This window comes from Salvelinus namaycush, chromosome 5 (genome assembly GCF_016432855.1).
Source record: "Salvelinus namaycush isolate Seneca chromosome 5, SaNama_1.0, whole genome shotgun sequence".
Classification (NCBI taxonomy): Eukaryota; Metazoa; Chordata; class Actinopteri; order Salmoniformes; family Salmonidae; genus Salvelinus; species Salvelinus namaycush.
Genome location: NC_052311.1, coordinates 18165695 through 18182363, shown reverse-complemented (window position 1 = coordinate 18182363; position 16669 = coordinate 18165695). Strand labels below are relative to the sequence as shown.

The window sequence follows — 16669 nt, the reverse complement described above, 5'->3', positions numbered from 1 at the left end:
ACTCTCGTCTGAGTGTGCCAGAGCGCAGAATAACTGATGAATTTAGGAACGCTCAACACCCGTTGAATATGGCCAGTGTCAGTAAAAGTAGGCAAAACATTTTATTAAATTGTTACCAGCAGCACAGTTACCAACACTCTGGATAACATGAAAACAGCCTAACCAGCTCTGCTAGGGCGAGCAAAACGGTCAGAGTTTGGGTGGGGGCTAAAGCTTAAGAGGGTGTGAACGATGCTGAATGGGTGTAGACAAAGAAGAGCTTTCCAGTAGGTACCAAAGCATTCAAAGGCCATTTTCTCAAAAGTGAGGTTCATCAACTTTCAAAGCAGAATTACTTTCCCATTGTTCCTCAAATGCTGTATATGATATACCATTTTGTAGCTCTGTGTCTGTGCTTTTATCCAATGTAAAAAACACAATTTCAAATGTTGCTACATAAGACCGAATCAAGGCGGTCGGTCACATATGGCCAGTAAGCCTGTAGTGTACTTAACTCACTATTGTACCACATGGTCTGGCGTGCCAGGCTACTTACTGTACATTATAAACTGGGTGGTTCGAGCCCTGAAATGCTGATTGGCTGGCAGCCGTGGTATATAGACCGTAGACCACGGGTATGACAAAACATGTATTTTTACTGCTTTAATTACGTTGGTAACCAGTTTATAACAGAAATAAGGCACCTCAGAGGTTTTTAGTATATGGCCAATATACCGCGGCTAAGGACTGTATCCAGGCACTCCGCGTTGCGTCGTGTTTCAGAACAGCCATATAAATGCAACTCTTATTGTGCCAAGCAGCAAAGGAAGACAGTTGAGGGTACAGCTTATGTCATGATCGTAACTTGAAGGTGGTTTTAAAAAATGGTAAAACACTTACTCGCACAGCAGGATCCCATTCTCCAGGCCTCCCCTGAAGTCCTTGTCATTGAAGCATCTGCCTGTGACCGCCTGTCGATCAAAAAGGAAAACCAAAGGTGTCAGTTCCCTTGTTCCTATTCAACCTCTCAGGCACTTTAGTCAGTCAGTAGTCCTGCAGTAGCTATGCCTTGTCCTCCTTCTCAGTGTACAACAGTATTTTCTAAATTCAAAGACATGAGTTATTCCTCAGTTGAAGATGTATAACTATAAAATGCTACATTATTTAATATTTAGCTACTTCAATAGCAATATGAAAAAGCATGGCTGGCCCAAGAGGATTAAAGAGAAGGTACAGTAAACTGACACTCACATGTCTACTGTACATCAACGTCCATAAACCAAAAACCCATCTGTGGGAAACAGGCTTCAAACACAATAGCCTTTGTTCCTGGTGCTTCAAAACTTTTCCTCCGTAAATCTCCAGAGACAAACTCCAGAGCAAAGAGGAAAGAACAAGAAACTAGAAAGGCTATCCAGTCACTCTCGCTCATTGACAGGGCTAACTAACAAGCTGTATGTTAACAAGCTTGACGTAAGCTGCCATCATCCCCACCAAATGGCTCTCTGGGGCTGTTCCAGGCCTGTAATTGGATGTGACACAGGGGATTTCTCTCTCGTAGTAGTCCAGTAGCGCTTGCATGACTGGGCTAAGTCTAAATGTGTCACTGTGGTCTAAGGCTCGAAATAGGACATGTGGATGCATATGCTAGACTGTTTTGTTCAAATGTACATTTGTACATCCAAAGATGACAATGCTTCTATACCTCAGACTAGTAGCAGGTTGAAAATCATAGAAGAGCATCTAAAAAGCTCCTCTCAATTTCAAGCTGAGTAACACTTGGAGAATGCATGGGCTGATGTCAGCACAAATATCACAATCGAAATCTCGGCAAGTTAGAGTACCTTGACCTGTTGACCTGGCCCCGGTTCCCCCAAAAGCATCTGAAGGCTAAGTTCATCGTTAGTACCTTCGTAGGAGCATCGTTAAATCTCAGAGCTGTTTTCCAAAACCATAGTTACTAAAGTTGCACTTGAAAATGCTCGTAATCTAATGTCTGCCTCAGACCACTCGTAGAACAGCTAAGTGCATCGTTATATGCTTTTTTGCCCTCCCACTTTATACACAGAATATCTCCGCTAAACATAGAATCACACGGTTTATCCGTCTCTCTGTGACTGCTAATAACTTCAGAACAAAGTTGACTACAAATACAACGTTTCCAATGTCTTAGCAATTGATACAAACAACCGACGTATAAACATATGCTTCAAATGAAATCTCGGGTTGACTGCATTCTTTCGATCCTATCAGTATCGAAACATGCTCCAACAACGCACTTAGCGACCGCGCTCTCTGCATGGTGTTTTGGGAAATGGATGTTACATCTTCAGCCGTTGTAGGAAAGATACATTGTTAACACATTCATAGGCCTAAATTCCATCGCTATTGGGAAACCGAACCCTGGAATGATATGTGTATACAAGGACATCCTCCTCACACATACACACACACAAATCCTGCCAAAAACATTGTTTACACAACACACACACACACACACACAGTCCCAAACTAATTACAACTGTCTTACTTAAATATCAGCAGCACTTAATAAACAACCTCCCTTCATTCAAAAATCACCTCTAATCTTCCCGTTGTAAGTGCGTAACAGTCTTGCTTCCGTCTCTCTCCTTGAAGCAACCTGGACATGAACCAGGGACCATCTGAACACAACAACTGCCTCCCATGAAGCATCGTTACCTATCGCTCCACAAAAGCCACAGCCCTTGCAGAACCGCTTCTTCTAGGTCTCAGAGAAAGTGACGTTACCGATTGAAACGCTACTAGGGCGCACCGCTAACTAGCTATCCATTTCACACAGGTTAGAAGTGCAAGACCAATTTTAATGTTTCTTTTTGAGGCGCATAGTAAACATAGCCATTTAAAAAAGTGGAGCTCTTCGGATGGTTCTTTTTGAAAGCTAAAAATGTACGGGATTAAATTCCCTGACTGGTCCCGTTACATTTATTTGCACAGCTGTGGAAAAAGTGTGGGGATACGGGATATACAACAACTGGCTGGCTGGGGTGTGCATTGGTCAGTTCTTTGGCTTGTTTGGACGGCGTACAAAAAGAAATGGACTGCTGTATAACAGTGAGTAGTCCAATATGTTGATGTGTTTGGTGGCAGGGAAACAAGGCCAACTGCCTTGTGTATGTGTGCTGACATTGGGGCCTTTCACTAATACTATTCACAGTGGTGGCTAAGAATAGTGAACCAGGCATTGTCTGTCCATTGACTACACAAAACTGATGAGACAACATTCTATTGGAGGTCTGTGTCACTGTGTGAGCTCCAAACATCCTAACACTAAACTATCAAAAAGCACATAGTCCACATTATGAGCATTTCATTTATAATTGCTGTATAGTTTTCAGTGTTTAATAATACAGTGCAATGTCAATTTATACAGTGTCATTTTGAGAGAACAGGTTTCTTCCAGTTCAGATTCAACAGTAAAGTATCAGCCTATATTTGTTTAATACAGCAGAATATTTCACTGTAGTGAGGATGACGATGATACAGCGACGCCTGATATATTTCTTAGTTAAAATTGTTGGTAATGGCAGTGTCTGCAAGGCTTGAATAATGTCAAACTGGCTGTCCACTGATTCATCTGATGCGGTAACCTCTAACTCAAGACCTAGAGGGCATCAGCAGATAGCTGTGTTTCACAAACTGAACAGAGACCCGGTAAGGAAGCCCAGGCCTTTGGCCGACCAACACACCCTGGCTTACCTCATCATAGGGGCTTCTGGCTGGTGCAACCAGGGAGCCTGATCTCTAACAGGCCTCTCCTGGTTAATATAGCCCCTGTGGGACTTTTATCAGGAAGCCACGGCAGTAAAAGGTGAATTTGTTCCTAGCACACCAAGGGAGGGTCCATTGACTGGAGCTATACTGTACTGACAGGTTCAATCGAAATAAACACTAATTTTCCTGAAAGAAATTGCCTTGGGGTCCAGCATCCAGGAGAGTTTGACCCCAAAGTCCATTTGACCCTTTAGTCTAGTTCAAAGACTAAAACCCTTTAGTCTCGTTCGATAAATGCATCCATCTTACAAATTTCCTCTCATTTAGATGGAAACATAGACTGAAACTAAGTAATGGGGAGTTATTCTGACCATGTGACCAAGGTCACAGCCAGTGTCCATGCCCAGTGAAGTTGCTGGTAACTTCTGGACCCCAGGTTTCAAAACAGCGGGGTCATCTGAGGGGGCTCAATTAGACGATGGAATGTGTTGCCTTTGTTGTCTCCAGCGGAATGCGGCACGATGCTTGTTGTCCAAAATGCTTGGCCGCATTGTTCCACAAACAATACTTTTTTTCTTACTTCCCATCCCCATGGACCCCTTTAATGACCGAACAGAAGCAATGCTCATGGTTTCGTATCCAAGTGTATCAGTTCCAGTACTTTCTCATGCTCGCTGGGAGGAAGGCTCCATTGGATCAAACCAGCATAGACATACTTTTAAAGGAAGCAACAGAAAAGCTTTGCTCTTTATCCCGAACCAGGAAAACCAAGGACTCTGAAGAGTAAATCGACAAAGGCCTTGTTCTACTTTGATGACTTCAAGTGTCCTAGATCTGAGGAGCCTGGGAAATGTGTTCTCCCAAAGGAGAAGCAGTTTGTGACTATTTGTTGCTTCTGAAGAACTGTCTGGTCCGGTTGTTCAAGCCAAGCACAGGGAATGAGCAATGAAACATGAGGTATTGCTTGCTTTCCATTTAGTCATACAATGTCAAAGAAAATCCATTAGAGTTCATTTTGTTATGCAATTTTGTTTCTAAGGCCTCAATCAAAATAGACAAGGTATACTATTCTACCTGCAAGTTCAAATTCAGATCCAGTGCTCAAGACATCCAAACTTCGAAACAAAATCCTCAGTGACATGAGACCCATCCGAGGGCCAACTTTTTCCTGAACAGATGTCTCTCTTTGTGGAAATAGTCTTAACTGGACCCCCTAGGGCCCAGCCATTGACAACAGATCCATTACATCCCAACAGTAATCTCTGGAGCATTTCCCTGGAAGGCTACCTGTCGCAAATTAATAACCGGTAACTCCAGGTTTTTGTGACTGCAGGATTGCAAAACTCTTTTTACCACGAGCCAGAGGCAAAGCATGTTCAACCTGTTCCAGAGTTGACAGCTGTTCACTCCATTGCTCATAAACATAAACAGAGACGTGCGTTCCTCGAAACTGCATGTTGTGGTCTGTTTTGTCAAAAGTGATCTGCCATTCAGGTTTTTTGTATGGGTCCATTGCATAATCCTGACTACCTTATATCATGCACATCAAAAACTCACACACATACAGTTGAAGTCGGAAGTTTACGTACACCTTAGCCAAATACATTTAAACTCAGTTTTTCACAATTCCTGACATTTAATCCTGGTAAAAATTCCCTGTCTTAGGTCAGTTAGGATCACCACTTAATTTTAAGAATGTGAAATGTCAGAATAACAGAGAGAATTATTTATTTCAGCTTTTATTTCTTTCATCACATTCCCAGTGGGTCAGACGTTTACATACACTCAATTAGTATTTGGTAGCATTACCTTTAAATTGTTTAACTTGGGTCAAATGTTTCAGATAGCCTTCCACAATAAATTGGGTGAATTTTGGCCGATTCCTCCTGACAGAGCTGGTGTAACTGAGTCAGGTTTGCAGGCCTCCTTGCTCGCACACGCTTTTTCAGTTCTGCCCACAAATTTTCTATGGGATTGAGGTCAGGGCTTTGTGATGGCCATTCCGTTACTTTGACTTTGTTGTCCTTAAGCCATTTTGCCACAACTTTGGAAGTATGCTTGGGTTCATTGTCCATTTGGAAGACCCATTTGCGACAAAGCTATAACTTCCTGACTGATGTCTTGAGATGTTGCTTCAATATATGCACATAATTTTGCTTCCTCATGATGCCATCTATTTTGTGAAGTGCACCAGTCCCTCCTGCAGGAAAGCACCCTCCACAACATGATGCTGCCACTCCCGTGCTTCACGGTTTGGATGTGTTCTTCGGCTTGCAAGCCTCCCCCTTTTTCCTCCAAACACAACAATGGTTATTATGGCCAAACAGTTCTAATTTTGTTTCATCAGACCAGAGGACATTTCTCCAAAAAGTACGATCTTTGTCCCCATGTGCAGTCGCAAACATTAGTCTGGCTTTTTATGACGGTTTTGGAGCAGTGCTTTCTTCCTTGCTGAGCGGCCTTTCAGGTTATGTCGATATAGGACTTGTCTTTGTACCTGTTTCCTCCAGCATCTTCACAAGGTCCTTTGCTGTTGTTCTGGGATTGATTTGCACTTTTCGCACCAAAGTACGTTCATCTCTAGGAGACAGAACACGTCTCCTTCCTGAGCGGTATGATGGCTGCATAGTCCCATGGTGTGTATACTTGCGTAATATTGTCTGTATAGATGAACGTGGTACCTTCAGCCGTTAGGAAATTGCTCCCAAGGATGAACCAGACTTGTGGAGGTCTACAATTGTTTTTTTGAGGTCTTGGCTGATTGCTTTTGATTTTCCCATGATGTCAAGCAAAAAGGCACTGAGTTTGAGCATAGGCCTTGAAATACATCCACAGGTACACCTCCAATTGACGTCAATTAGCCTATCAGAAACTTCTAAAGCCATGACATCATTTTCTGGAATTTTCCAAGCTGTTTAAAGGCACAGCCAACTCTGACCCACTGGAATTATAAGTGAAATAATCTGTCCGTAAACAATTGTTGGAAAAATTACTTGTGTCATGCACACAGTAGATGTCCTAACCGACTTGCCAAAACTATAGTTTGTTAACAAGAAATTTGTGGAGTGGTTGAAAATCGAGTTTTAATGACTCCAACCTAAGTGTATGTAAACTTCCGACTTCAACTGTACACGTACAGATGTGGGATCTTAGTTCGATCACTTTTTTGTTGCTGAGAATTTTCCTGCGCCCCAGAAAATACAGATGATCTTCATGATTTACTTAAATTCACTGAAAACCCTCAATAAAACAGTTATATTAACAGTATTCCATTTTTCCATGAAGCATACTTTTGTCCAGCTAATAGCCTAACCACAGATCAAGCAACATTATCAACTAAACATTCAAATCCTGTTGCTGCAGGATTATTTTGCTACGACAATACTAGTCAAAATAAGATCCTATACATGTACATTCTGGCTACCGACCAATAATCGTTGTAATTTGAAAAACATGACAAAACATTGCACATCTATGGAAACATTGTGACTACCAAGTTTTATCAATATATAGCTACAATAAAAATCTGTGGACCCCTCTCAAACCATCCCTGCCCTCCCCCGTCCCTTGGCCTAGAGACAAATGTACAACATGTCTACACTGTCAGAACCTAAAAGGGCTCTTCGGCTGTCCCCATAGGAGAACCCTTCGAAGAACACTTTTTAGTTCCAGGTAGAACCCTTTTAGGTTCCATGTAGAAGCCTTTCCACAGAGGATTCTACCTGGAACCAAAAAAGGTTATCCTATGTGGACAGCTGCAGAACTCCTTTGGAACCCTTTTTTCTAAGAGTGTACAGTACAATAAAACACATCCAAGGACACCAACATCATCGTATTGTGGATCATCAGTTTCTAGGAATTCCATGTGTGGGGGCTTCTCTTTAGGGTTTGTCAAACCATTTGAGACTTCAACAGTTCAGCCAAAGGGCAAGAGAGGGATTTGTCTAGGATCCACCATCCAAAACTTTCCACACGCTGCCACTGCTGCCATTCTCAAAGGAAACCAACTGTCTTTGGATGTCTAGCAGCTAGCCCCCTCTATTGTGACTATGGGCTGGATGCCCTGGGGCTTGACACATATATTATAGACTGGGGTGGGAGGGAGATAGGGGTTCAATGTCGCAGTTAGTGGCTGTGCTTGCTGCCACCACTGTTGGTAACTCAGGGGGCAGCTGTTAACTTTAAGGAGACTTCGCAGCACTACAGTGGGTGAGAATAGATGACACATCTCCGCCACAGCTGCCCTCCTCTACGGTCCCAAAGGCTGCTGGGAAAGCAGTTGGCGGCTGGAGGATTCTGGCCTACTTTCTGCATTTAGCACTAGCCCAGTGGTGCTATTCTATTATATTAAGGAGTGGGAGAAAGAGGGGGATGAGGAGGGAGAGGTGGAGAAGAGCTAGACTCGTTTGATAGTAGAAATGCATAACCCCTTGGCAAGAATTGGTTAACATTTCCAACAGTTCCCTCTATCTCTATTTTTTGAATTTGCAAAAAGTAATCAACATACATTTTAACCCAGATTTGAACCACTAATCAACGAAAGGGTCACAGGGTCACAAATCAACAAAAGGGTTGTTGCCGAACTGATGGACTAACTGACAGCTGGGAGACACGACTGAATTGAAAAATTATTATTTGGAAAGAGTGTGATTGAGAGCAGCAAAACCTCCATATTTTTTAAACCAGAACACTACCCAAATGCCTGTGGTCTCATTTTTCAGTGAAAGGTCAACGCAGTTTCATTCCTTCCCTCCGAGCCCTCGGAAACTATTGGCCAGGCCTCCCGTCAAGGAGTGAATTTCCATAAAACTGAAAAATGAGACGATTTTTCCCCTCACAGCTTTATGATATTTCCCCTGTTCTGCTGCCCCTCCCTCCCTCCTGTTCAAACAAAACGCAATGGAAGGAAGATGCAAGGCTAGCGACTTAGCTTTAGCGTGTGGTGGACAGGGATGAGTTACAATATACTTTCATCACATTTGCGCCTATGGCGCAGGAGGAGAGAGGCTAGACCATCTGGAGAGAATGTGTAGGCCTGTAAAACTTATCTTCTTTGTCTACTTTGGGTTCATTGATGTGGTCTTGGCAGAGACTATCACATTTGGAAACTGGTCCTTAGGCTTGCTGCAGGTCTATATAGTAAATCACCCAAGTGGAGGTCAAAAGTATTTAGAGGCTGACATCCAATAGATACAAGCTAATACAGTGAGCGCACATTTAAAAGTTCGGACAGGAATACTTGCTAGACAGCTAGGTAACATTGCCTCACAGCCCTGAACTGTGCATTTTTTAAAAATACCATAAACCTCACAATGCTCTGCGATATATTTATGTCTTAACTGTTATTTTACAATGTCCTTGAGAAGGCAGCGACACACAGTCTACAGCCTACCTCTATATCAGCCTAAACATTTACAGTACATATACAGTGGGGCAAAAAAGTATTTAGTCAGCCACCAACTGTACAAGTTCTCCCACTTAAAAAGATGAGGCCTGTAAGTTTCATCATAGGTACACTTCAACTATGACAGACAAAATTAGAAAAAAAATACAGAAAATCACATTGTAGGATTTTTAATGAATTTATTTGCAAATTATGGTGGAAAATAAGTATTTGGTCAATAACAAAAGTGTATCTCAATACTTTGTTATATACCCTTTGTTGGCAATGACAGAGGTCAAACGTTTTCTGTAAGTCTTCACAAGGTTTTCACACACTGTTGCTGGTATTTTGGCCCATTCCTCCATGCAGATCTCCTCTAGAGCAGTGATGTATTGGGGCTGTTGCTGGGCAACACGGACTTTCAACTCCCTCCAGAGATTTTCTATGGGGTTGAGATCTGGAGACTGGCTAGGCCACTCCAGGACCTTGAAATGCTTCTTACGAAGCCACTCCTTCGTTGCCCGGGCGGTGTGTTTGGGATCATTGTCATGCTGAAAGACCCAGCCACGTTTCATCTTCAATGCCCTTGCTGATGGAAGGAGGTTTTCACTCAAAATCTCACGATACATGGCCCCATTCATTCTTTCCTTTACACGGATCAGTTGTCCTGGTCCCTTTGCAGAAAAACAGCCCCAAAGCATGATGTTTCCACCCCATGCTTCACAGTAGGTATGGTGTTCTTTGGATGCAACTCAGCATTCTTTGTCCTCCAAACACGACGAGTTGAGTTTTTACCAAAAAGTTCTATTTTGGTTTCATCTGACCATATGACATTCTCCCAATCTTCTTCTGGATCATCCAAATGCTCTCTAGCAAACTTCAGACGGGCCTGGACATGTACTGGCTTAAGCAGGGGGACACGTCTGGCACTGCAGGATTTGAGTCCCTGGCGGCGTAGTGTGTTACTGATGGTAGGCTTTGTTACTTTGGTCCCAGCTCTCTGCAGGTCATTCACTAGGTCCCCCCGTGTGGTTCTGGGATTTTTGCTCACCGTTCTTGTGATCATTTTGACCCCACGGGGTGAGATCTTGCGTGGAGCCCCAGATCGAGGGAGATTATCAGTGGTCTTGTATGTCTTCCATTTCCTAATAATTGCTCCCACAGTTGATTTCTTCAAACCAAGCTGCTTACCTATTGCTGATTCAGCCTTCCCAGCCTGGTGCAGGTCTACAATTTTGTTTCTGGTGTCCTTTGACAGCTCTTTGGTCTTGGCCATAGTGGAGTTTGGAGTGTGACTGTTTGAGGTTGTGGACAGGTGTCTTTTATACTGATAACAAGTTCAAACAGGTGCCATTAATACAGGTAACGAGTGGAGGACAGAGGAGCCTCTTAAAGAAGAAGTTACAGGTCTGTGAGAGCCAGAAATCTTACTTGTTTGTAGGTGACCAAATACTTATTTTCCACCATAATTTGCAAATAAATTCATTAAAAATCCTACAATGTGATTTTCTGGATTTGTTTTTCTCATTTTGTCTGTCATAGTTGAAGTGTACCTGTGATGAAAATTACAGGCCTCTCATCTTTCTAAGTGGGAGAACTTGCACAATTGGTGGCTAACTAAATACTTTTTTGCCCCACTGTACGCATCTAGATTTTTATGCAAGAGTTGAGCAGTAGTCAACTCTGAGGAAACGCCAGAGTATTAAATCAACTAAACCACAGGCGTGCCAAAAGGATCATCGCAGGTAAGGACAGTTAATGGAGCACCATTACTGTGGTATTACACAGTTGAAATCAGAACGAGACCACAGCAAAGTCAAAACACAGTCTGTAAATCCCTCACTAAGAAACACCAATAGAAGGCTTGCCATAAAAAAACACAGCTACTGATTGAGAAATTAGGATATGGTTTATTTGAATGTGGGCAATTTATCTAGGCCTTGAGGTCAGATTTAATAATGTATACTGTGCAACTGTTTGTAAATGTCATAAAAGGATGCTGTGCCTTCAAAAACCACACATACACACAATAGCCATCTCTCCTGGCAAAAGCATAACTAAATGTAAAATGTGTGATCATGAAACGTTGAACTTTTTCACTATGAAGTAGTCGTAAGGGGTAGATGCATGCAAGGGATAGAATGTTACACAATAGACTAGAGTTGAATGGTACCAGCCTGCTTCTCTCGTTACACCCTAACCACAAGAGCTATATTGGGTGACAACACTCCATTACCTTGATTTATATCATGATTTATGTGGAACACAACAGTAGAGAGAGACAAACACACCAACAAGGTAGAGCCTGCTATAATCTTAAAGTCGTTTATTTTGCAACTTTTTTTTACTGAACCTTTATTTGAACAGGGACTCAACACTGAGTCCAATGGTCTCATTTCCAGGTGAGCCCTGTGTACACAATACACATCGAGATACAATATACACATTTACAACTACACATGCATAAATACATTAAAATACACAAAAACACAATCATTTACTGTTGATTACTTCGGGGGAAATACATTTAGTATAGTACCATAAATAATAAATAGTAAGTATATGCCACATTTGTCTATCCTGAGACAGTAGGTTTAGATTATTTTCCCAATTTGTCTGGATAAATACAGCCACAAATATAATGGTAGCAATGTGAGAAAACCGTCTAGTTATTAAAATGGAGGCATCAGAGTTCGTAACCTTCCTAGATTCTCATTTTATCTCCTCAGGTCCTGGTCCCTCAGAAATTTGCCCAATGGTAAATTCTACCATGTAGAATTAGTGGTACCAGTTTGTTTTTTCATATTTAATCTCCCAGCATAGTTCATATGGTTTATGTGAACAGCTGAATTATACATGTATTCTATATTCTACAGTCATATTGTGGGAAAGCAGGCAGAAAACAGTGTTTTGTTTCTTTGCTGATATAGTCTGGTGCAAATTTACTCTGCTACTCCCAAGTTTCCAACCATCACTGTAAATCTAGAAGATGGCTGTCGAGGAACACAGACACACACACACCTATAAATAAATGAACCACAACACAGAGGTTTGAGAACGCAAAACCAGATTGAGCTCACCATACAACCCAGACGATTTATAGACTCCTTCAACATCATTCATCAACAATATGGCTATAAAACATATTTGTAAATATATGAATGCCTTCAATGTAGTGAGGGTTGGTAGCTGCCTGTTGACTTGAAGCTGAATTTTATGTCAGTTCTTGCTGGCTATGCTAAATTGTCACCGTATACACACATGGTTGACAAATGGGTGGTTTGTCTGGCTGTGTGTGTGTGACCAAAATTTGACCGGCATAACTTTAAATTTACCTCACATTGAAATATGCACTATGCAGAAATCGCTCTGCCATTTCCTGGTTGCTAAAATTCTAATAGTTTGCCTAACTTCAGTTTATGTGACAAAACAAGCAAGTATCTTAAACGCTGTGAAATATATTTTTCATAACCAAACATTTTGTATTTTCAGCTGTTTGAAGCTGGTGTGCAAAAACAAAACTTGAGAACAGGAAGCATAGAAATAGTGCACATAGAACATATCTACCACATCTTAGACGTACTTTAAATGAGAATGACAGATCCATAACACACATTTCTATGTGAATTTGGTCAGGTCCCCCAAAAAAGTTACATATTACAGCTTTAATAAATGTACCGGACCCATATGCATCGGTTGTGTAACCTGATTAGGGCATCCACCCACAGTTCTCAGAATGACAGAAATCACATTTAGTTTATGGTAATTCATTGTTATCTCGGATGCAACGGTGTGACTCATTCTTACTGAATTCCGATAAGCAACTTGAAGATTTTAAAATACATAGGCGGCGCGCCCATGAGGCTAGGGGAAGCTAAGCTTTCCCTAAAATATATTCAAATCAACTGCCAAAATTATATAGCCTAATTAGCTTACTCCTGTCTATACAGAAATAAATACAATCTTTCAAAATAGACACTAGTAAGCAGGATTTGACTACAGAGGATCATTAGCTTCTTTTAAAAAACGATATAGTCAGAAGGGCCCGCAATTTGGGCAGAGCACGCGGCAAATACCAAATAGATGATTGTTGAGATGTGATTGTCAGTGAAAAGCAGACAGACCATGCAAGGCATGTCATATGTAAAAACACTATCGAAAAGTAGTCTTTTATTGGCACCAGCGGAGAACATGGGTCATATCCCCGGTGAGTGTGCATATTCACTGTCTTTATCAATGGGTCAGTGCCACTTTTGTTTTTGGACAATCATTTCCTCCTCCAGGTTAGATGGATATCCTATTGTATTTGTGTCTCCCCTTTTCGTATGCCGACTATATGGATCAGACAGCATTGTTTCTATTAATCTGTTTTTCAGTGACAGCAGAGTACACTACCGTGTAATTTTTGTCATATAAAAAAATATTCTGGTAATGTCTCCGGTCATATAAAGTGTAGTAGATTTGCATCAAATGTGTTTATAAAAGGCCAACATTTTCCTGTGCAAAGAAAGGTGAAGAAATGTAGACATCTGATATATCCTATAGCCTAGGCCTACTCTAAGCCACTAGTGCTGCAGTCTTTTTAGTGAATATTGATTGTATTATATATTGTATATTATTACTATATTATCCACTGGTATTTGCATATATGAATAGGCTAAAATGCATAATTTCAGAATGGGATTTTTTTTCCTCCCAGACAATTGGCCGGTGCCAATTTTATCTATCTGCTCCTCTTTCTTTTTTTATTGGCCAAAAGCCAGCTATTACCGGCTAAAGGAAACCCTGGTGCATGTGTGCTGTCAGGTCTAGTTGCTAAATGTCTGACTTCTGTGAGATCGCAAGGATCAACATGCTCTTGGAGCACAGAATCTCCCCTTAACTTTGTCATGCCTGTCATTCAGCATAGGACATTCGGAAATTATTCAGACACCTTGATTTTCCCCACATTTTGTTACGTTACATCCTTATTCTAAAATGTATTAAATTGTGTTAATCCCTAATCAACCTACACACAATACCCCATAAAACAGTAGAATTGTTTATTTTTGCAAACGTATGTAAAAAAAAACTTAACTGAAATATCACAATTACATAAGTATTCAGACACTTTACTCAGTCCTTTGTTGAAGCACCATTGGCAACGATTACAGCCTCGAGTCTTCTTGGGTATGACGCTACAAGCTTGGCATACCTGTATTTGGGGACTTTCTCCCATTCTTCTCTGCAGATCCACTCAAGCTCTGTCAGGTTGGATGGGGAGCGTCACTGCACAGCTATTTTCAGGTCTCTATAGAGATGTTTGATCGGGTTCAAGTCCGGGCTCTGGCTTGGCCACTCAAGGACATTGAGAGACTTGACCCGAAGCCGCTCCTGCGTTGTCTTGGCTGTGTGCTTAGGGTGGTTGTCCTGTTGGAAGGTGAACCTTGGACCCAGTCTAAGGTACTGAGCACTCTGGAGCAGGTTTTCATCAAGGATCTCTCTGCACTTTGCTCCGTTCATCTTTCTCTCGATCCTGACTAGTCTCCCAGTCCCCGCCGCTGAAAAACATCCCCACAGCATGATGCTGCCACCACCATGCTTCACCGGAGGGATGGTGGCAGGTTTCCTCCAGAAGTGACGCTTGACAATCCTGTCTCTGAGCTCTACGGACAATTACTTCGACCTCATGACTTGGTTTTTGCTCTGACATGCACTGTCAACTGTGGGACCATATATAGACAGGTGTGTGCCTTTCCAAATGTCCAATCAATTTAATTTACCACTGGTGGACTCAAATCAAGCTGTACAAACATCTCAAAGATGATCAATGGAAACAGGATGCACCTGAGCTTAATTTGGAGTTTCACAGCAAAGGGTCTGAATACTTATGTAAATAAGGAATTTATGTTTTTTATTTTTAATACATTTGCAAAACTTTCGAAAAACCTGGTTTCGCTTTGTCATTATGGGGTATTTAAATTTTTTTTTAATCAATTTTAGGATAAGGCTGTAACGTAACAAAATGTGGAAAAAGGGACGGGGTCTGAATACTTTCCGAATGCACTGTATCTCTCCTTCCTCATCTAAGTGCCACACCCTGATCTGTTTCACCTGTCTTGTACTTGTCTCCACCCCCCTCCAGGTGTCGCCCATCTTTCATAGTTACCCTGGTTCTGACCATTCTGCCTGCACTGACGCCGAGGCTGCCTGCCGTTCTGTACCTGACTGACTCTGACCCGTTTACGAACCTCTGCATGTCCTGACCCCAAGCCTACCTGCTGTTCTGTACCTTATTGACTCTGCCCTGGATTACGGACCTCTGGCTGCCTTAGACCTGTCTTTTGCCTGCCCCCTGTCTGGGTCAATAAACATCTGTGACTCTAGCTGTCTGCATCTGGGTCTTATCCTGAGTTCTGATAGTACGAACTGGCCATGACTGACCCAGCAGTCACAGACCAGCTCTCCCTGCAAGGAGCCACGAGGAGTTACTGCAATGTCTTATGGAGGGACTCCATACCCTGGCAGAGCGCCATGGCCAGGCGTTCAATTCATTGCTGGAGCAATTCCGCGGATTCCCCACTGGGCAGCGGGACACTCTCGTAATCTCCCAGCCTACCCCAGTGTCCCGAGAACCCTGATTACCTCCTCCGGAGCGCTACACTGGAGATCCCAGAACCTGCCGGGCTTTTCTCTCCCAGTGCTCCCTCATTTACGAGCTGCAACCTTCGTTCCCCTCGGACCGCTCAAGAATAGGGTACATCATACCGCTGATGTATGGGAGGGCACTCGCCTGGGCCACGGCGGTGTGGGAGCAACAGGCCGCCGTCTGCCTCAGTCTGGAGGAATTCATGGAGGAAGTTTGGAAAGTGTTTGATTCTCCGTTGTCCGGGAGAGGCTGCTCGTAAGCTGCTCCAGCTACGTCAAGACTCCCGTAGTGTGGCAGACTACGCAGTGGATTTTCGCACGCTGGCGGATGAGATTGCCTGGAAACTGGAAGTATTGTTCGACATGTTCCTTCACGGATTATCGGAGGTGATCAAAGACGAGCTCGCAGCCTGGGAGCTGCCCATGGACTTTGACTCGCTCATAGCCTTGACCATCCAGATCGATGGGCGGCTTCGAGAACGTAGGAGGGAGAGGGAATCTGTGCCCTTTCGCACTTGCTTGCCCTCGATTCCCACCTCGCCTCCGAAGAAGACCCCCAGAGATCCCCGAAGTCTACATGTCCGAGTGAACCCGACTTCACCCGAGTTCTCTCGGGATTCACAGAGGGCTGCCAACTCGCCTCCTTCGGAGTTCATGCATCTGGGCAAGGCTAGATTGAATCCGGTTGAGCGTTTACACCGACTCCACACCCAGAGCTGAGCTGTCACACCCAGAGCTGTCTATATTGTGGAGCTACGGGACATTTCGTAGCTACCTGCCCATTAAAAACCCATACTCTGGTGGGCCATACGGAGAACTTTTCCTCTCCCCTTACTCGCACCCGTTTCCATGCCATCCTGCTGTGGGGGAACAAGTCGAAATCTCTCCGGGTACTCATCGACTCTGGGGCCGATGACAGTTTTTTGG

At 42.9% G+C, this 16669-nt stretch overlaps 1 protein-coding gene across 1 annotated transcript in view; it reads right to left on the bottom strand.

The window, feature by feature from the left end:
• LOC120048021 (LIM and calponin homology domains-containing protein 1-like) overlaps positions 1-16669 on the bottom strand; it is a 165183-nt gene that overhangs the window by 101109 nt on the left and 47405 nt on the right. The window contains exon 2 of the mRNA XM_038993691.1: positions 880-950. Within this exon, the coding sequence (XP_038849619.1) occupies positions 880-950 (71 nt within the window). The remainder of the gene's footprint in view (positions 1-879; positions 951-16669) is intronic.